Below are 21,973 nucleotides of genomic sequence, written 5' to 3'. Positions count from 1 at the left end.
CATCATTCTTTTTATCATTATGTCAATTATGCAACAATCTTTTGAAAATGATACTTTATATCCTTTCTCTCGTAATTGACTAATGCTAATAAGATTATGCTTAAGGCTTTCAACTAAAAGAATGTGTGAGATAGTAGTAGAAGAGGGATTACCTACACTACCTTTTCCAAGTATAGCTCCCTTGTTATTATCATTGTAGGTTACAAATCCTTTCTTCTTAGTCACAAAGTCAAAGAATAAGGAAATCTCACCCGTCATATGTCTTGAGCATCCACTATCGAGAAACCATGTTCTCTCTGTAGCCTCAAGACATTCCACCTACAAATTAAACAAGGGAATGAGGTACCCAATTTTCATTGGGTCCTTGTGTATGAGTGAAACTTTGGTTGCATTTGGGCAACCATTGGAAAATGCCTTTAGGAACCAAAAATCTCCTAAATCGGTATTTAGCAATAATGTGTCCCCTCTTGCAACAATATAGACATTTTAAGTTTGGATAAGAGTTGCTTTTTCTAACTTGATTTTTTTACCATATAAGTGTATTTTTTATAAGAACTATTCATGTTACTTCTAAAATATGATTGATCAATAGCAAAGGTAACTTTAGGTTGTAAAGCCTTGTCTAATTTAGCTTGAAGAGTTCCAACCTCTCTTTGCCAGATGTGACAAGTTTCACATCCAGACCATCTAAACCAAAATCCCCTATCATCTTCATTTTTGCCTTTAGTAGCCTCTATCATATATTTCTTAAAAGTTTCTAATTCCTTTTCAAAATCAGAAACCTTCTTTTCTAAATACTAGAAAATTTTCTTATTTGAGGCTAAGCGTTTAAAAGCTTCCTTGGCCTCATTGTGTAGAGTACTAAAGGCTTTTTGCAAATCAATATAAGATATTTTGTCAACATGGTCATATTTAGAATTACTTACATTCTTTTTCTTCTTTTGATGAGCCATAAGACAAAGATTGACCTTTTCTTCTTCATCACTGGAGTCACCATTGCTTGAGGGCTTACTATCGCTCTCCCATGCAATGTATGCTCTTCTAACTTTGCTAGATTTCTTGTGACGTTTGTCTTTTCCTTTGTCTTTCTTCAACAATGGACAACCCGACTTATAGTGACTAGCCTTTCCACAATTGTAACATGAGCCTCTTGACTTAGTTGTCTTACTTTCTTCTTGATTTGAGAATTTTGATTGTCTTCTATAGTTGACTAGATTTTTATCTGAATGTTGAACTTCATTCTTTCTAAGGTATCAATTATACCTCTTTACAAACAACCCCGTGTCTTCATTCGAATCTTTATCATCATCACTTGATTCACTCTCACACGTATCATTGGTGTATGACTTAGAACTTGAAGCCTTTAAAGCGATAAACTTCTTTTCGATGTCCTTTGTTTTCTCCTTCTTTTCCTTCTTTTGACTCTTTTCATGTTTCTCAAGGTTAATGAGCTCTTGCTCATGCTCTTCAAGCTTACCAAATAATGTTGTCATGTCCAATTTTTTTAGATCATTGGCTTCCTTAATCGCGGTGACCTTTGGTTGCCATTCCTTTTTAAGATATCTTAAGATTTTGTTAGTAAACAAGCAAATCCTTGATATATCTACACAAATCCTTGATATAGCTACACAAATCTTAATCAATCAATCAACTACACAAATACTTGATATATCTACCACAAATGATGAATTAAAACAATGAGAAAACAAGCAAAATATTGATAAACTTTTGTGAAGTTAATTTTAGAAAACACTTGGTGTGCATGCTACAACAAGTCTTAATTTCACTAGAATTGATTGTGCAGAATTTTCCTTAGTTATAACCAAAGTGATTGCAACAATTGATCAAACAACTTTAATGCACAACAATTAAGCGAGATGAAGTTACCAATTAGTTTCACACAAGATTAAATTTATACAAAAATTAAAGAGTTAGAGAAAGAGAGAACAACACCAAATTTGTTTAGGCAGCTCCCCTTTCGTCCTCGCTTCGGGTACGTCTGCCCCCAATTCTAAAACTAGAATTGAGATATTTATTATTAATTGCAAAGTTTATACAAGAGAATAAATGATCACCATCAAGAAAACCTAAGTGTTGTTGTAGATCTTATTCAATTCTCTCCCCTTTGTTCAAGTTGAACCAAGTGCTTCAAACGTTCCGAACAAACCTCCGATTGTAGCTACCTTATTGCAAGAACTCCAAGTTCTCCAAAACTCTAGCTCGACTGATTTCGATCACGACACACTTGAACCCAAATCTTTCTTTATAATCCTCCGGTTATCGTTACTCGTTCGGATGAACCCACCGTTCTTCAAACCTTTCACTCGGTTGAATCTATGAAGCAAAAATTTATGCAAAAAAACCCAAATCTTAGAGGACAAAACCCTAAGATTTTATTCAAGAAAAACCCACTAAAAACCTCTACCCAAACCAAGATACACAGTCCTATTTGGACGTCATCACCACAGCAATGCACTATGATCAACAAAAATTGTTATGTGTAGTTGTTGAAACATGCAATGAAGAATGAAGATGAAGAGGAACTTTAGTGTATAGTGTATATCTTTCACTTTTCTTGTTGTTTATGAAAATGATACTCAAGAATATATATATATATATATATATATATATATATATATATATATGTATATATATATATATGTGTGTGTGTGTGTGTGTGTGTGTGTGTGTGTGTGTGTGTGTGTGTGTGTGTGTGTGTGTGTGTGTGTGTGTGTGTGTGTGTGTGTGTGTGTGTGTGTGTGTGTGTGTGGACCAAGTGAAAAACACATCAGAATTTTTAGCAAAAATACACAGCAGAAATATGAGCGAAATCAGCGACCACTCGACCTGTTCACAATGGGGACTCGACCTGTTTAGACCCATAACAACATAATTCATATAAAACATGTTATGAGTCGACTCAATCAGGAAGATGAGTTGACTCATCTTGTTTTTCCAGAAATTAGTCGACCTATGACTCGACCTGATCAGACCCGTCAGTTACAAAGAAAGTGACATGCATGAATGAGTCGACCGCTCCAAAGCATGAGTCGACTCAAAGACTCGACCCGTTCACACTGGGGACTCGACCTGTTCAGACCCGCGAGTTACAAAGAAAATGACATGCATGAATGAGTTGACCGCTCCAAAGCATGAGTCGACTCAAAGATTTTAAATGGTCAAAAATGAGTTTTTAAGATGTATTTTGGTCAATCCAAACCATTCTCTTATGGACCTAAGGTACCAACAATGATCAAGTGCAATATTGACATATATGAGATGCTTATATATGCATAGACACATTAAAGTGATACTTTGAGCATGTTAAGGAATGAATGCATTCTATGATATGATGACACCATTCAAAGTACACATTATGAGCTACTAAAAGGTTTGACATCATTAAAACAAGGACTAAGAACCTTTGCCCTCACATATTCTACCCAAACATAAGTCAAGTTACAACCTGAAAAGACCTTAATGTGTGTGTTTTGATTTCTGTGATGAAGTCTATTAGAACATGATCAATCTAAGCATAATTGATTTTGCATGTTGATTGAGAGATCACTTTATACATTGAGTCAGCCAAAGTGAGCTGAGAGACAGATTAAGTACTCGTCAATGTTGAAGCCGGTTTCCGAATTGGCCGGATAAAAGTTGGAAGTTAGAAAAATGGTCAGGTAAAAGAAATATTTAATTTGGTGATGTTCTATTGTTATTGTGCGACTTGTTGTTTGTTGAAATGTGCAATTATAGGTGAGTTACTTGAGGACAAGCAACAATTCAAGTTTGGGGTTGTGATAACAGTCCATCATTGCATATATTTAGTCGAAGAATCGGAGCAAAACAAGTGAAAGATAAGTTATAATGAAGAATAATGACCAAAGAATGAGGAAAAAATAGCCAAGTGTGAAAATTGTGGACTTAGTGAAAATTTGAGTGAAAAAGAATGCAACTTTGGAAATAATCACATGCAATATTGCATGCGTGATATGGCCATAAAAGTTGTATCGTGGCACGATACAAGTCATCACGCGTATGATGATCACTTTTTCTGGGCTTTCCTGAATCACTCAGGTCCATTCTGAATCCAATAAAAAGGGTTTTTTTTGCACTTTCACAAGGGTTACGATTTAGAGAGCAAAACATAATTTTGAGAGCATAAATGGTGATTTTTAGAGCATTTGAAGCCATTAGAGGACATCACTTCAAGGGATTTCATATGTTATCTTTGTCGTTCAATTGTGATATTGTTAATTGCATTATGAGTAACTAAGCTCCTCTAGATTATGTTGTGTTATGATGAACCTATTTCACTATTGTTGGATTCTATATTGACTTGACTTTGTATGAACCTTTTGATCTATAATGCCATTTAATTGCTTATTGTTCCTAATGCTTTTTATGTGAGATACTCTTTTAATCTGATTTTGGGCACATAAGGAATACTGACCATTAGCCTACGTGTTACACCTAGGGCAATTGTTGTACTTACTTTGGTTGAATAGGAATAGGAGACCCCGAGTAGTGGCATAGGGAATTAGCATTGTATACATTGCATAACCCTACTTACGCTGGCGGACTAGGGGTAGAAAGCTCCGAGTAGTGGTTAGTGAGTTATTTCATGAGGGGTCGACTATAACGGTTTTATTAATTCATTGTGGGATTATAGTGATAAGATCATTCATACAAGACATCAAACATCAACAATAGAGGAATAAGGGATTCTAAAACACAACCTGACTACTTTTGTGATTCTGTTTACTCATTTATTTATTTTTCGCACTAAAACTCGAAACCCCCCTTTTTACTAGTTTTTATATATTACACGCATTTTGTCTTGCTTGGAGGCAGTCCACGTGGATTCGATATTATCAGTACACTTGCCGAGAAGTCATCAGGTTCCAAGTTTTAATTATAATTTAATTTCTACTCACAAGCTCACTCATGCTTTAAATTAAATTATACTTTATGATGAAAACTCTTGTATAATACAAGACAAAATCGAAGAAAAAGACTAGTTTCATTGATATGCATGAAGGGAGTATAAGCTCATAAGGTTGTATCAACTTGCTGCTGTAATATGAAAAACATGGAAGTTTATTAGCATAAAAGAATGGGTCATCATTCAATAAAAAATCTTTAAAACATATCAAACATATTTGAATTCTGATAGAGGGTCCCTTATTTACTTGATCAGCTTCAGGTTCAGCTTGAGTGGACTCACTCTTACTACTTTTGTCCAGGAGTTCAGCTGGGGCATCATTCAGGAATGTTTCAACATCGTCTGTGACATCGGTCTCTTGATCATCAACAACAACATTGATAGATTCCATCATAACTTTTGTTCTGGAATTAAAAACTCTAAAGGCTCTGCTGTTTGTTGAGTAGCCCAAAAATATTCCTTCATCACTCTTGGGATCCATTTTCCTTCTTTGTTCACGATCAGCCAAGATATAACATTTACTACCAAACACATGGAAGTATTTGACAGTAGGTCTTCTTCCCTTCCAGACTTCATATAAAGTGGTTGAGGTCCCTTTTCTCAAGGTTACTCTGTTGTGAACATAACAGGCTGTGTTCATAGCTTCGGCCCAGAAGTGGTAAGGCAACTTCTTAGCATGAATCATAACTCTAGCAGATTCTTGGAGAGTTCTATTTTTCCTTTCCACCACACCATTTTGCTGAGGGGTAATGGGAGAAGAGAACTCATGACCAATCCCTTCAGATGAACAGAATTCAACAAATTTACTGTTCTCAAATTCTTTCCCATGATCACTTCTGATTCTGATAACATGACTCTCTCTTTCTCTTTGAAGTCTTTGGCAAAGATCTTTGAACACATCAAACACATCAGATTTTTCCCTTATAAAATTCACCCATGTATATCTGGAAAAGTCGTCCACCACAACATAAGCATACCTTTTCCCACCAAGACTTTCCACCTGCATAGGTCCCATCAAGTCCATGTGGAGAAGCTCCAACACTCTAGATGTGGTGTCATGTTTGATCTTCTGATGTGACATATTTGTCTGCTTTCCAATCTGACATTCACCACAAACTCTTCCTTCCTCAATCTTTAATTTTGGGATTCCTCTAATAGCTTCAACAAATATGATCCTCTTCATTCCTTTAAGATGCAGATGACCCAGTTTTTGATGCCATAGTTTCACTTCTTCTTCTTTAGCTAGAGCACATATTGATGAATATATAGTTTCTTGAGAAATCCACATATAGCAGTTATCCTTAGATCTGGCTCCTCTCATGATCACCTCATTTTTTGCATTAGTAATTAAGCATTCAGTTTTTGTGAAGTTCATATTTAGACCTTGATCACATAGTTGACCGATGCTGATCAGGTTTGCAGTCAATCCTTTAACAAGCATCACATTATCAAGGTTAGGAACTCCAGGGCAGTTCAACTTTCCAATACCCTTGATTTCACCCTTTGCTCTATCACCAAAAGTTACATAGCTGGTGACATGAGATTGAAGGTAAACCAACAGGTTTTTGTTTCCAGTCACGTGTCTGGAGCATCCACTATCAAAGTACCAATCTTCTTTGGCTGAGACTCTGAAGGAAGTGTGAGCTATCAAGTTAGTAGCACCAGTACTAGGAACCCACTGTTTTCTGTTAGCAGGGATGTGTTGTTTGGGTCTAGGTTGATGAGTAGGACTAGGATAACCATACAGCCTAAAGCAGAATGGTTTTATGTGACCAAATTTCCCATAGTAATGACATCTCCATCTTTGGTGTTTTCCTTTATGTTGTCTTTCCTTGTAATATTGAGACACCTGGTGTGATATCTTTGGTTTGCTACCAGTAGGAATACAGTCAGGAGAGGATTCATTGAACCCAAGACCAGTCATGTCTCCTGCCATCTTTCCAACCTGGAGGATTTTGTCTAAGGTGTAAGATCCACTGTTTAACATTCTAACATACTTTGTCATCTCATCCAGTTTGGAATTCAGGAACACAACTTCAATCTTCAACTTAGAGGTGGTTTCTAAGTGTTCTGTCCTCTCAGTCTCTAGCTGGGTTATTAGTTTCTTCTGATTCTCCACTTGTTGACACACTTCTTCACTTCTGAAACACAACTTCCTGTAAGAAGTAGCTAATTCATCAAAAGTCAATTCATCATCACTGGAGTCTTCACCAGGATCCCATCTCCCAGTCAAGGCAGTCACAAGATTGGCATACTCTCCTTCTGTTTCACTTTCAAAATTGTCATCAGACCAAGTAGCAGCAAGACTCTTCTTCTGTTTCTTGAGGTAGGTCCCACATTCAGCTCTAATGTGTCCATACCCTTCACATTCATGGCACTGAATTCCTTTTCCCTGTTTGGATTTTTCCTTAGATTTTGTTCTTCTTCCAGCATCATTGGGCCTACTGATGTCAAATGAGTTGTTCTTGACATTAGACTTTGACCTCACATTCATTCTCTTCAAGATTTTGTTGAATTGTCTCCCAAGTAACGCTAAATCATTTGCCATACCTCCATCAGTATCCTGACTACTTTCTTCCTCTTTATCTTCAGTATTTGACATAAAGGCTATGCCTTTGGCTTTCTTTTCAGATCCATCACTCCTTTCCAACTTGAATGTTTAGAGGGATCCAATTAGCTCATCCACTCTCATCTTGCAGATATCTTGAGATTCTTCTATGGCTGTCACTTTCATGGTAAATCTCTTGGGAAGTGATCTGAGAATTTTCCTCACAAGCTTTTCATCTGACATCTTCTTACCCAAGGCTCCTAAGGCATTAGCAATTTCAAGGATATTCATATAGAAGTCATGAATACATTTATCTTCTTTCATCCTAAAATTCTCAAACTTAGTAGTAAGCAGCTGCAATCTAGACATCTTCATTCTAGAAGTACCTTCATGAGTGGTTTTGAGAATATTCCAAGCATCTTTAGCCACCTCACAGTTGTTCACCAGTCTGAAGATGTTCTTATCAACCCCATTGAATATAGCATTCAATGCTTTAGAGTTTCCAAGAGCTAGTTCATCCTCCTCCTTGGTCAATTCTTCCTCAGGCTTCTTATCAGTTGTAACTTCTCCTTCCTTCACAGTGAAGGGGTGTTCCCAGCCTGTTAGAACAACCTTCCAAGCCTTATTATCCAAAGGTTTCAAGAAGGCTACCATTCTAGGTTTCCAGTAGTCATAGTTAGATCCATCCAGAATTGGTGGTCTGTGTACAGATCCTCCGTCTCTATCCATAGTACCAGAAAGTAACGTCCTAAGATCTCACCCAAAACCAAAGCAGGATGCCTGCTCTGATACCAATTGAAATTCTGGTATCAGATATGAGATGTCGAAGGTAATGTCACGACACTAATATCTGAACAACAAGTGAAATATAAACAGGATAAAAACAGAAAAACAATTGAACAAGCGACACAAGCAATTGTTAACCCAGTTCGATGCAAACTTACCTACGTCTGGGGGCTACCAAGCCAGGAAGGAAATCCGCTAAACAGAATTAGTTCAAAGACTCTCAGTAAACAACTTCAAGTTACAGTCTTTTCACCTAATCTCTACCCGTGTGACTTCTATCTAAGAACTCTTAGATATGATACTCTACTCACTCCCCCTCAATCACAGCAGTGATATAAGAACAAATACAAAATAAAGAAGACACACTTCAAGGGCACATACTTGATCTTGCTTAAAAGCTTCAACCAAGTAAACAAACACTCGTACTTCAAAGCTTAGAGTGGACAAATTACAACACAAAACTCAGTCCAATTCATACATCAACAAGATGAATGAATGGATCATAATACACAAGTTCACACAAGACTAAAACCCTAAAACTCTCTCACTTTATCGTTTGTATCTTGTGTATCTAAAACAGGTTTTACATGGCCTTTAAATAGAAGCTTTTGAATGGGCCTAGGCAACATGAAACCCTAATTCTATTTTAATTGCGTATCTCCTAAGAAACAACAGCTAATCATTCCTTTTTGGAAAAAAGAACATTCTGGTTTTAAATAGAATTACTCCTTGAATATCGCATGCAATCTTCACATAAGCACACAAAGATTTGCATGAAAAACACAACAACAAAACACATAACATTCAGACTGAATGTTCTGTGTGCACATGTCTTAACATCGGGTCTGACATCTTGACTAAGTCCTGCACAACCATATTTAAACATCCTGCAGGAAGCTGATATCACATGCCAAGACAACACGCGTGAAAACTTGTGATAACTCTAAGTTTTACCAAAATTGATGCCAACACATAGAACCAACACAAAATATTATTCACTGGTAGTAAAATACTCAGTATGTCAGGAGAAATGGAACGAGAACTTAAAGCCTTGTAAGATGAAAAAATTCGGCAGTCAACTCACATACCTTCAGGGAGAAAGATCGATTGAGAAATACAAAGCTTGATTAGTAGCAAAAGGATTCACACAAGTAAAAGGCGAAGACTTTAATTAGTAGCAAAAGGATGGAAGCTTCATCAAATGGGTGTTAGCAACAAATTCTTACATGAATAACTCAGTGAAGAAGTGTACATAAGTCCACCTCAAGGATACAAAGTTCCCAATAAAAACATGGTTTGTTGCCTAAAGAAGTCTTCTTATGATCTAAAATAGGCTTCTAGGAATTGACACTCTAAACTTTCCATGTCCTTGCTCAATTATGATTTTAAAGAAAGCCAAATAGACCATAACCTTTTTACATATGAATGTGAATTCAATTTTGTTGTAGTCTTAACTTATGTTGATGATTTGGTCATAGCTGGCAACAACTCAGTTACCTGTATCAAAAAATTCAAACAATATAGGAGATTTGAAGTATTTTATGAATTGGCTCTAGGATTAACAAAGATTATCCATTTGTCAAAGAAAATATACTTTGGACATTTTTGATGAATGTGACATGTTTGGTTGTAAGCCATCTCCTTTTTTCAATTGAACAAAATCACAAATTGATTCTAGGTAACATACAACATTTTTTAGAACCATCAAAATATCAAAGATTAGTGAGATGCCTTATTCACATATTATTATCATATTAGAAAAAGTCTATTCAATTCATATTCTAAACCAATTTACGCAAACCCCTCTTCATGATCATTGGGATTGCAACCATGAAAATCTTGAGATACCTGAAATCTTCTTCAAGTCAAAAGGATAATGGTTTAAAAGTTGTTGGTTATTATTACTTAGATTGAGCATCCTGTTCTATTACTAAAAAACACATGTTTTCAGATATTTGATTAAACTTGGAAATGCACCCATATCTTAGAAGACAAAAAAATAATTTACAATTTCAAGATTCTTAAGTGATACAAAGTATCGTGCAATGACTCATGCTACTAGTGAAATGATATGACTACCTAATTTACTAGCAACTCTTCAAATTCCTGGCAACCCACGCTTCTACATTGTGATAATCAAACATCTTTATATTTATTTATCAATTCAATTTTTTATGAGAAAACCAAATATATATAGAAGTTAATTGCCATTTCATTTGTGAATAAAAGAATCTGATGTTATTTTTAGGAGCAAAAAATTTCCATGATATTATGGTCAAGTTGGATGTTCATATTCTCGCCCTCTAACTTGAGAAAGAGTTTTAGAAAATAAATTCAAAATAGAATTAATTAACAACTTTTTATTAGAGATAAAATTAGAGTTATCTTACCGAGTTTGTTAGTATATAAAATTTTATAGAAAAATTTATTATCTTTGTAATCTATATAAAACTCACACCTATCATACTTGAATTAATTTTATTAAAATAAATCGTTTAACCAACTCAAACGATCTAAATATTACTTTCATAATGCACATGTCATAAATTAAAGCCTCCTCTATAAATCAAAAATTAAAAAAATAATATATTTAGTTGTTTGACTCACCTAATTAACATAAGAGCTCAAACTTTAAATTTAAAATATCAAATAAATGGACATAAATAAATAATTAACATTGCTATTGATTTAGATTATGTTTGGCAAACCATATTTTCGATTTTATAATTTATAGATCAACTGTTCTGATTTCTGAATTCAGATTCATAATTTTTCTTCCCAAATAGTAACCTCTTCCTGAATCCTTCGTGTTTAGCCAAACAAAGCCGAACAGAAAATCGAAACAAACTTTGTAACTAACTTCCTATAATCTCGGCATGGCGTGGTCCAAGGTTGTTGTTGTCTCAACAAATCTGGATCTGCCACGTGCCTCTTCTATATCATCATCCTCTTCTTTTCATCTCTCTGATTCTTCGGATCCGCCTCCCAAAAAACCCACAATTTTTTGTCATGAAATTATAACTTATTTTATTAACACTTAAACAAAATAGTTAGTCCGTTAAAATAACTCAAACTAAAAAAAACTAAATTTACTGGATGTTCATATTCTCGCCATCCAACTTGAGAAAGAGTTTTAGAAAATAAATTTAAAATAAAATTAATTAACAACTTTTTATTAGCGATAAAATTAGTTTTATCTTACCAAATTTGTTAGTATATAAAATTTTATAGAAAAATTTATTAACTGAAACTAAAATAAAAACTAAATTCACTGTATTAATAAAAGATATATATTATTATATTCCAAAAATAAATTGTGGTATCCGTATTCCGTACGACTCATCGTTCAACTTAATAATGAACAAAAATAAAATAACACAAATACACTCTGTTTATAGACATTAAAAATACTTTGTCAAGCCTACTAAAGAAACTAACAACAAAAAAGAAATGTAAAAATTCTCGTCGCCTGAGAGATTCGAACTCTCGCGGGGAAACCCCATGTACTTAGCAGGCACACGCCTTAACCACTCGGCCAAAGCGACGCTGTTGATTTTGAAATTTATCAAACTCTATTAACAATACAACGTATCATAGAATTAAGTTGATCTTTCTCTCTCTCATTACGGTTGCAGAAAGTACCAAATGAAAACAAACAAAAAAAGCGATAAACGAACCACCCAGTGATGCCAAGAGGTTCGGTGCCTGTGGGTCCCATTTTATCTCTCTCTCTTTCTTAAGCTCCACTTTCCGTTCCTCACACTTCCCTCACCGACGCATAACAAATTGGACAATCGTTTCAATTCAACTCCAACCTACTCCACCGCCATGACGACGGCGCCACCTCCAACGCCGCCGCCAGAACTAAAAACCTACTGGTGCCACGAATGCGACATGAGCGTCTCTCTCACTTCCTCTCCATCTCCCTCTCCTCTCCTCTGTCCTCAATGCCACACCCATTTCCTCGAACTCATGGACTCACCTTTCTCCCAAAACGACGCCGATTCGTTCCTCCCTTCTTCTTCTCTCTTCGACGTCCTTTTCCAAGACGCGCTTTTACTACTCGCACCCTCTCCCCCTAAAACCAGCATCGAAACGATCATTCCTATAATAACCGTTACACCGACGCTTCTTTCTTTACTCGATCCAAACGGTGTCGTTTTATGCGCGGTTTGTAAAGATGCTATTTCCGTCGACGAAGAAGCGAAGCAGCTTCCTTGTGATCATCTTTATCACGCCGATTGTATTACGCCGTGGCTTTGTCTTCGATCTTCTTGTCCTCTCTGTCGATTCCGAATCTCAGAGGAAGAAGAAGAAGAAGATGAAAACGAGGAAGACGATGAAGATGATGTGAATGGTGCGGATGTGATGAGGGAGATGATTGTGCGGATGTCGGAGTTGTCAGAAGATGATTTCTATGGTCTGAGAATTACTCTCAACCACATTGCTTCCCGTCATGCTCTTCTTCATTCTAATGCTTTGGGTGGTGGTGATAATACTGATGCTAGTGAAATTGGCGGAGATGTAGATGGAGAATCTTGATGCTGAAGTTCTTTGAGGTATGTTTATCATTTTGTCATGAATCATTCAACTTTATATTGAACTGTGGTTTGTGAATCTAGAATTTTGGTCTTTCAAGAGTGATACTTATTACTGATAACGGTGTTGATGTGTTTGTATGTGTCTGCTAGTCCATGAAAATTCTTTATATTATGCTTAAAATCTATGAAGCTAACAAGGAAGCATGACAAAAACATTGACACATTGACACGGGTCAGTTACAGATACCGACACGGACACCCTTTTTTTTTTTCAGGGGAGAGCTTAAAATTCTTGATCTGAAATGAATGGACTTGAGAGCACCTTGAACAAATTCTTGTTTATGAAGAAAATTTGTTTGGCAGGAGAAAACTCACTTTGTGTGACAACCGATTTTCTAACAGAGAATAGTCTCTGGTGGATAGTTTTCAACTATATTGTAGATTTTGATGTTGTTTATGCCTTATGTAAGTTGATTCATGAGTGGCTGGTGAAATTTTAAACAGAGGTTATTTATTCTTCGCTTCTCTTTTAACTTGCTCTTGTTCATGGAAGCGACCTTGAGAGTAGTTTTTGAGTTTCTTGCTTCCACTTTCTGTAAACATGAGTACATGACAACTCCTTTAAGTTAAGGTCTGTTTAGTTTTGTTCAATATTTTGATGAGGAGAGAAGATGTGCATATAGACTTAGTACATGTTTGGTTACACATTGGAGAGAATACAACATATGTCCTAGAGGTCAAAAGCAAATCGCTTGATTTAGAAGGATGTTTGACTCTTGGTTTTGAAATCAATTTTCCATCCTAGATTGATTCAGATCTAAAGCCAACTATGTGTAGCTTTTCACTTCTTGTTGAATCCATTCTCGGATTCTCCATTAAAAACGCATGATGTATTCTAATTTCTCAACTTTTACCTTTAATAAAAGGAATCAGCTACCCCTTTGTGCTCTATGTCATGCCACTATTTTAGATTCCAATAACTTTTGGTAGTCCAAGAAAAATCTACTTCAGTGTTGAAAGGGTGGGAGAGACATTACAAATTAAACTTAAAATACAGACCAATAAGAAAGATGAGGATGAAAGAAAAATATTGAAGCACGGGGTTGACTAGTATTTCATGAATATATTTGTAGTGTTATCACAGCTTGCATATTTATAAATGTCAAAACTTATTGTTATCATCATTTCGTATTGTATCATATGCATTTCATTCATTCAAGGCAAAACGATAAGATTGTTCAGTGATTATTGCATGAATCAAGATTGTCAAAACTGAATTCTTGCTATGTTGTATTTTTGCCTAAAAAAATGACTAGATTTTCTGTTTAATTGTTTGATGGAAGCATTGAACCTTTTTTTTCATTTTGTCGAAATAAAAATTGGGCTGGAGAAGGGTAGGACACCACAACCGATTTTAGTAGATATAATATTTAGTCTGTTCTGTGTCATTAGTTATGTTATATAACTATTTATTTGGCTGGGCCATTATGGCTATTTAATATTTGCTGCAGAATAGTTAATACGAATGTCTTAAAATGCCTACTCCACTAGTGTCACTTTTACTTGTCATCCATATTCTATTCTTTAAAAAGGCCTTTCTTTTACTTGTGTACTAATATTATCTATTTTCTGATGTTCAAATGCAGGTATATAGTGTACTAAGAGAATATTGAAGTTGTATCACCATACATCGTCTTATCAAGTGTAAATCTGCACCGACGATTATGCTTCTTCTGTTTTCCCCTTCATTTTTAGGGAATTCCAACTAGCTAGTTGTAGTGTTATAGCTAGAAATACAATAAACTGATGGAATGCACAAGTGCTGTGCATTTCTCTTCCCCTTCTCCACTCTCTGTATGTTGGTCCTTGAAACTGGAATCTGTTAAACCAAATTCCCTTCCATCTTAGTCAATAAAATCATTGCAGTATTCAGATCACATTTATGTTCTGTCTGTATTTTGCTGAAGTGGAATTTTTCCACCAAAACAATTTGTTAGCTGTTATTTTTGCTTTATATTAGATGATATTACTTCCTGCCAACATGGCTGATGTTTGTGCATGGGATCGTTGACAGATTGTATCATCTGAGTGTTGCTGTGTATCATGCCAGAGCCTTGAAATACATTGTTGTGTCTGAGTCATCTGAGTGTTGCTGTGTATCATGCCAGAGCCTTGAAATACATTGTTGTGTCTGAGTTCTGTTGTGATGATTCGATCATTTACAGAGAATCACTACTTGAAGTTAGTATACTTAAATGAACCTCATGAATTTACCCCACATCCCTATAACTAGTACACTTAAAAATCAAATGTTTGTTTTGTTTTAGCTCTATTCCATTTGATTACATATCACTAATCCAAACTCCTCTACAATGATGCCTCTCCTATATTTTTTTAATCTAAAAATATACTGTATATCACTACTACAAATATGCCATAATCGTTGCACAATTTTTTAGCTGAATTTTTAAAGAATCGCTCTACCTGAATATGCCGTGGCGTCCCCCGGGCCCATAAGGCATTTTGAATGGTTTTATTTTCTTAATAAAGACGTTTCCAATCCAGCCAAAAAGGTTTATTTGAGAACCTGGCCGCCAACTTCATCATTGTGTGACACGTTTGGTCATTGCTCATTATCAATAACAGAATCAGATCATTCTGATGGAACTCGACTCGTGTAGTAAAAGTCACGCTATTTGTTTCTTTCAATCCAGTTCAAACGTCTAGTGGTCTTTCATTTGTTAAAATACCAAGTTATGATAGTATATGATTACGAATGTGGATTTAGTGTAAATGAGTAAAAGATTGGGTTGGAGAGTAAAATGATGAGAGCTGATGATATAAATAATCCAAAAAATTCTTTAACTGCAAGAGAATCAAACTCTATATGGTGTTTGTTTCATTGATTTAAATTTTATTTTCAAAATTATGTGAGGTTATTCTCAAGTTTGTGTTAAGTTTTATCAAATTATATTCAAATATCTTTTATTTATGCGATGAATTTGATATTTTTCATTTCTAGAATTGAAATCTTACACATCCATGAGAATAAGTAATCAATCATGATTTTTCATTTTAAATTAGTTTAATTCTTTTATTTATTTATTTTTAAAATTAAATTAAATATATTTTTATAAATATTTCAATGAACTCCAATTAATTATCAAACACATAGACATGAATAAAATTCTTGATATTAAATAATATTTTCCTTTTAAACAAACACACCTTAATAACTTACTCTCTTTTTCTCTTACAAAAATATTTCATTTGAATTTTTTCTCCGTCTAATATCAATATAATTTTAATAATACATATTTTTATTTATTACTTCCTCTGTGTTACAATAGATATTTTTTTTTAAATTTTATATTTTTTAAAATAATGATTAATTATGTCGATTTCAATAATAAAATGTCATTTATTAAAAAAAATATTAATAATAAATAGTAGAATAGTTATACGAATTAAAATATAATAAATATGGGTAAATTAACAGAAAAATAATAAATATAATATTATTATTTTAAAAGAATAAATAATTTGAGATAAATAAAAATAAGAAAAATGAATGAAATAGATGGAATAACTTTTAATCTATTCAACATCTTCATCACTATTGCATAATTCAAATAAACACTTATTATGAGACAAATAGATTATTAGAAATCGCTTGAAGGAAACATTAGGGTTATGTTTGGATAACGGAGTGGAGCGGAATAAATCAGAATGGAATGAAGTGAAACAGAATGAAACATAAACTTCATTCTACTGTTTAGATATTTTACAACGGAGCGGAACTAATATTCCATTCCACTGTTTGGAAATTGGACGGAGCAGAAAGACATTATAATTTTTTATTTCATTTATACCCTTAAACACTTAACACTCAAAATAAAATATATAATGATTAAAAAAATCCATTTTACTACGGTATTGATAGATCCAACATTCACACAATAAAATAATACATATAATCATAAAAATATCAACTTAACATTTTAAAAAAAGAAGATATATTATCATAAATTTGAAATATATAAACTTAATAAACAAAATACTTAACATTTGCATAAGTTTTTCACACCATATTTAATAAACAAAATCAAATTTTACTAAAATCAATAATTTATATTATTAAGAATATTTATAGCAAATCAACAATTTATATTACTAATAATTATTTTCTATACAACACAAATCCTATTTTTATAGGACTAAGAATCCAATTTTTATTGCAGGTATGTTTCTGTATGCTACAAAAATGTTATAGCACCGCAAATTCAATTTTTATAGCATTGCAAATATAATTTTATTTGCAAATCCAATTTTTGTAACCGTTGTTATATAACTCTGCAAGTCCAATTTTAAAAGGTACTAACTAGCATTATAAATCATGAAGAAAAGCAACCCATAAACAATAATGATAGAAAAAGACACACAACAATAAAAAAAAACAACAAAAAAACATACAAGAGTATCATACCTAATTTCTAAAAATTGAAATACTCATGAACATGAAAATAAATCAATAGAATATATATATATATATATATATATATATATATATATATATATATATATATATATATATATATATATATATATATATATATATATATATATATATATATATATATGAAAAAATAAGAAGAAATATGATCTACCTTATTAGGGTATAAGAAGAAGCAAATCTGGAAAGGAGAAGAGTTATAGTGAATGAATAGAAAAATGTCATATGAAATGAAGAATAAGAACGTTTAATAAAATTGAAACTTTATAGGACAAAATTATAACTGTGTTATTAATTGATTCAATTTCATTGGATACATTCCAATTTGGGGAATGAAAAATGGGTTAAGAATGTGGTATTGAATGGAATTGGTTTCATCACACTCCATCCCATTCCATTCTATTCATTTTTTTTAAAACCAAACAATAAAATATAACTTCACTCCACACCATTCAACTCCATTTCCACCGATCCAAATCAATCCAAACAGACCGTATGAGACGGATACAAACTGACCCTATGAGACGGAGGGATTATTAGACACGCTAGGTAAGAAAAGTATGAGACAACCTTTATTTTGTATATGCACCAATATTTTACGATCATCTTCCAAAAGCCATATTCTTACACTGATGATGGCTAAATAATTAAAATATATTTTCTACCATCCACTTTATATCTTAATTAAGTGTAGACAGTTAAATTAACAACCTCTACCCAACTGCCCATACAGCAGTTGATAAAGTCTCACAAAGTATAAGTAAAATAAATAATACTAGTATAACTCAATTATTTATTTTCATCTTGTTCTATTAACCCCCAAGATCATAGCTTATTTAATTACCATTGGTGTCACTATCACACATAAGAACAGGCTTCATTTTGTCATCCGATGGCTAAGCAAATTAGAAACGTCTTAATTTCCATATAGCACAAAATCAATTACTACTAAATATAATAATCTCTAGGTACTATATGAGACCAAGTGGATTAAAACAACGAGTCAGCACCTTCAATTCCGTGACACCAAATTGACCAACATTTACACTCCGTTACGAAACTTCCGTCTAACTTCCTCTAACTCGTTCAATCATTTCTCCCATGTAAAATTAAAATTGCATTTTGATAGCCAACAAGCTCTTGACACGTCTACATTTTTACCACCCTTCTGGATAACATTGAAACTTCCACGGTTCCACCTCAATCTCAACGTGAAATTAACAAGTCAAAACTTCATGCAATAATAATTTAATAATCTCATTACTTTTCCAAACTTTGGTCCAACCTCTCCTTCTACCTATAACCATCTATAAAAAGGACTTGTCCATGCAAATCATTTCAATTCAACAATATTCATTTCATCATCAAAACATTTCTCTCGTTTTATAGGGTATCATTTGTTACATTCATTTGTGTTCACACGAAATTTGTTCAAAAGATGGATAGTTCCTTAGGTGACATGTTGGTTAAGGTGGTTGTGTTCTTCCTAGTCCAAGCTTTGGTGTACCTTATCCTTTCAAATTCATCAAACATATTCTCCAAGGATATCAAGAGATCAAACAGCTTCAAGCCGGCGCGTTCCCTCAGTATTCGCCGGATGTTGGCTTTGCTTTCCGATTTTCCGCCGGAGGGAGAACCTTCTCCTTCTTCTACAAAGAGTCCTCAATCACAGGCTACTCAAAGTTAGAATGAGTATTGTATCATCACAAATTTGTAAATTATTTATCTTATTGGGAGTGTAGAGAGGCTATTACAAAATTAGTTAAACAGTAATAGCTCAATTATTGATTTGGGGTATTAAATTATTTTATTCATTTGTTTTTTGTTTTTAAAAATAAACTAGGATGTAATATATTTATGAATGTAATTGGATTGATATTTAAGTTTTATTAAGAACTCAATGATTGTGGTCCATTATGCTTGCTTGTTAGAATTGAATTTGCAACTTGCAAAGTTGTATATCACACATATACGTAACTTATTGAAGTATGTTTGGCCATGTGAGATTTTAAAGATTTTTATCGCTCATTCTCACATTTATATCTGATATCTCTTGATAGCAGATTTTTTTGAGAACAGCGTTTTTATCATATTAATATTTTTTTTCTTCTAATTTTTTACGTGTTTAAAATATATTGTATTTTCTGGATTTTGGGAAATTTAAGAGTTTTTATCAGGTTTTTTTTTACAATTTCATTAGTAGATTTTTTGAGAAATCTATGAATTTTATATCAAATTTTTGGAGAATCACATAAATTTTTATCGAGTTTTTCAAAAATCTATAAATTTTTATTGGATTTAAAAAAAACAATGTAAATTCATATTTTCTATCGGATTTGAACAAATATACTATCGATTTTTTTAAAAAATCTATAAGTTTTTATTAGATTTTTCATATATACTATCAAAATTTTCAAAAATGTATTTTTCATATATACTATCAAAATTTTCAAAAATGTATGAATTTTTACCGGATTTTTCAAAAAATCTATGAGTTTTTATTGGATTTTAAAAAAAATCTATGATTTTTTATCGGATTTTACAAATATTTTATGAGTTTTTACCATATTTTTAAAAAAATCTAAGAATTTTTATCGGATATTTCAAATATACGATTGGAGTTTTTACAAAATTTTCAAATATGCTATTGGATTTTTCAAAAACTATGAATTTTTATTGAATTTTTCGAAAAATTCGATAGTGTTTATTTCGTTTTTTGCTATCCAAAATGAATTACCAATTTTTTTTTAAAATTCGAAAAATTATTATACTGGATTTATAAAAAATCTGATAGTGTTAACTTTTTTTTTATAAGTCCACTCGATATGAACTACCGATTTTTTTATTAAAAAAACCAATTTTTCCACCCACCAGTTTTTTAAAAATCCGATAAAAATACATACCGGATTTTTATAATATACTATCAAATTTTTCAATTGCTACCGAATTTTTAAATTGTACTATTGAATTTTTTCAATTGCTATCGAATTTTTCAATTGTACAACTGAAAGGTATTACTAACCTTGGGTTGTTTTTATAGAAAATCCAAATATTACAAGTTAGTTGGTTATTGTGATGCTGACTATGTTGGAGATAGACTTGGAAGGAAGAGCACTAATGGAAGTTGTCCGTTTCTAAATGATAATCTTATTTCTTGGTCTAACAAGAGGCAATTAACAATAACATTATCAACTGCTGAGGCTGAATACATTGTAACATCTGGTTGTAGCACTCAAATTCTCTAGATAAAAGGTCATCTAGCGATTATCAGCTATATGAGAGTAACATTCATATTCTTTGTGATAATACTTCTATAATTTGTTTTTCAAAGAATCGTATTTTGCATGCCAGAGCTAAATATATTGAAATCAAACATCATTTTATAAGAGATTATATTCATAAGGGTGTTATTAATTTAAAATTCATAGATACACACCATCAATAGACTAATATCATCACAAAATCTCTTGCTGAAGACAGTGGCGGAGCCAGATAAAAAAATTTGGGATGATCGCTAACGTAAAATAAATATTATAAATAAAATGTAAATAGTATTTTAAATAAAACATTAAAGTTAAAATAAATACAAAGTTAATTACTAAAAATTTAAATTACATGACTTAAAACTACCTTAAAGTAATGCTTTACGCGTTCCGAGTGACTTGAAATCGTCAATAATTGACTCCGAACTAGGGCTGGAAATGAGTCGAGTCGAGTCAAACCCGTCGTCAGCTCGACTCGACTCGATAAGAATTGGTTTAGCTCGAAACTCGACTCGAGTTCGACACGAACTTTTTTTTAAGCTCGAACTCGACTCGTTTTAAGTTCTTGAACAACTCGGTTCAGTTCGTTAGGTTCAGTTTGTTTACTTCACGGACTAAAAAGTCATTTTTTAAAGTTTAAATTCTTTTATTATATTTGACATTTTAAATTATTCTTTTTAAAGGGAAAATATTAAAACAAAATAAAGCTTTCAAGAGATAAATTTAAAAGTCTAATATATATATATATATATATATATATATATATATATATATATATATATATATATATATATATATATATATATATATATATATATATATATATATATATATATATATATATATATATATATAACCGAGTCGACTCATGAACCTAACGAGTCGAACTATACATAGCTCAAGTTCAGCTCATTTATTTTACGAACTTAGTTTTGAGCTCAAGTTCGACTCATTTGGTTCATGAACCAAGTCCAACGAATTAATTATCGAATCGAGTCTCGAATTATTTTCGAGTTGGTTTGGTTCATTTCCAGCCCTACTCCGAAGTAATGCTTGCACTAATCTCCCTTTCAATATATACTGTCATGCTATCTCCAAGAAATCCATCATCCATCTTGTTTCTCAACTTAGTCTTAATGATTTTCATTGCTGAAAAAGACCTCTCAGTTGTGACCGTAGAAACGGAAAGAGTCATCATAAGACGAAGTAGTCTATCAATCAAGAAGTAAGTTTCAGCCTGTCCAGATGCAACCAAACATAAACATAGTTCTTGAATAGTTGATAAATTATTCAAGTTTGATGCTTGACGAGCAACAAATAGAAAATGTTGGAGTTGAAATTGCAAATTATTCTTCTCTTGATCACTAAAATTCATAG

The 21,973-nt window shown here is 32.9% G+C and overlaps 2 protein-coding genes and 1 non-coding gene across 4 annotated transcripts; 2 read left to right on the top strand and 1 right to left on the bottom strand.

Annotated features, from left to right (window-relative positions):
* Positions 1 to 11,742: 11,742 nt before the first annotated feature.
* Positions 11,743 to 11,824, bottom strand: TRNAS-GCU (transfer RNA serine (anticodon GCU)). The gene has a single exon. It is a non-coding gene; the product is annotated as a tRNA-Ser (tRNA).
* Positions 11,825 to 11,869: 45 nt separating this feature from the next.
* Positions 11,870 to 14,757, top strand: LOC127134646 (E3 ubiquitin-protein ligase RING1). 2 transcript variants are annotated; one of them, XM_051061815.1, is made up of 2 exons: positions 11,870 to 12,838; positions 14,467 to 14,757. In XM_051061815.1, exon 1 carries the CDS (start codon positions 12,108 to 12,110, stop codon positions 12,819 to 12,821), a length of 714 nt encoding a protein of 237 aa, XP_050917772.1. In that variant the 5' UTR covers positions 11,870 to 12,107; the 3' UTR covers positions 12,822 to 12,838; positions 14,467 to 14,757. The 2 variants fall into 2 exon arrangements, with proteins under 2 accessions (XP_050917772.1, XP_050917773.1); XM_051061816.1 differs by lacking the exon at positions 14,467 to 14,757 and adding an exon at positions 13,096 to 13,334.
* Positions 14,758 to 18,610: 3,853 nt separating this feature from the next.
* On the top strand, positions 18,611 to 19,234 carry LOC127134630 (uncharacterized). Its single transcript, XM_051061814.1, has one exon. The coding sequence runs from the start codon at positions 18,772 to 18,774 to the stop codon at positions 19,018 to 19,020; it is 249 nt and encodes an 82-aa protein (XP_050917771.1). The 5' UTR covers positions 18,611 to 18,771; the 3' UTR covers positions 19,021 to 19,234.
* The last annotated feature ends 2,739 nt before the right edge of the window (positions 19,235 to 21,973 follow it).

This window comes from Lathyrus oleraceus, chromosome 1, assembly GCF_024323335.1.
Source record: "Lathyrus oleraceus cultivar Zhongwan6 chromosome 1, CAAS_Psat_ZW6_1.0, whole genome shotgun sequence".
Classification (NCBI taxonomy): Eukaryota; Viridiplantae; Streptophyta; class Magnoliopsida; order Fabales; family Fabaceae; genus Lathyrus; species Lathyrus oleraceus.
The sequence above is the reverse complement of the archived record's forward strand: the minus strand, read 5'-3'. Positions and strand labels throughout refer to the sequence as shown.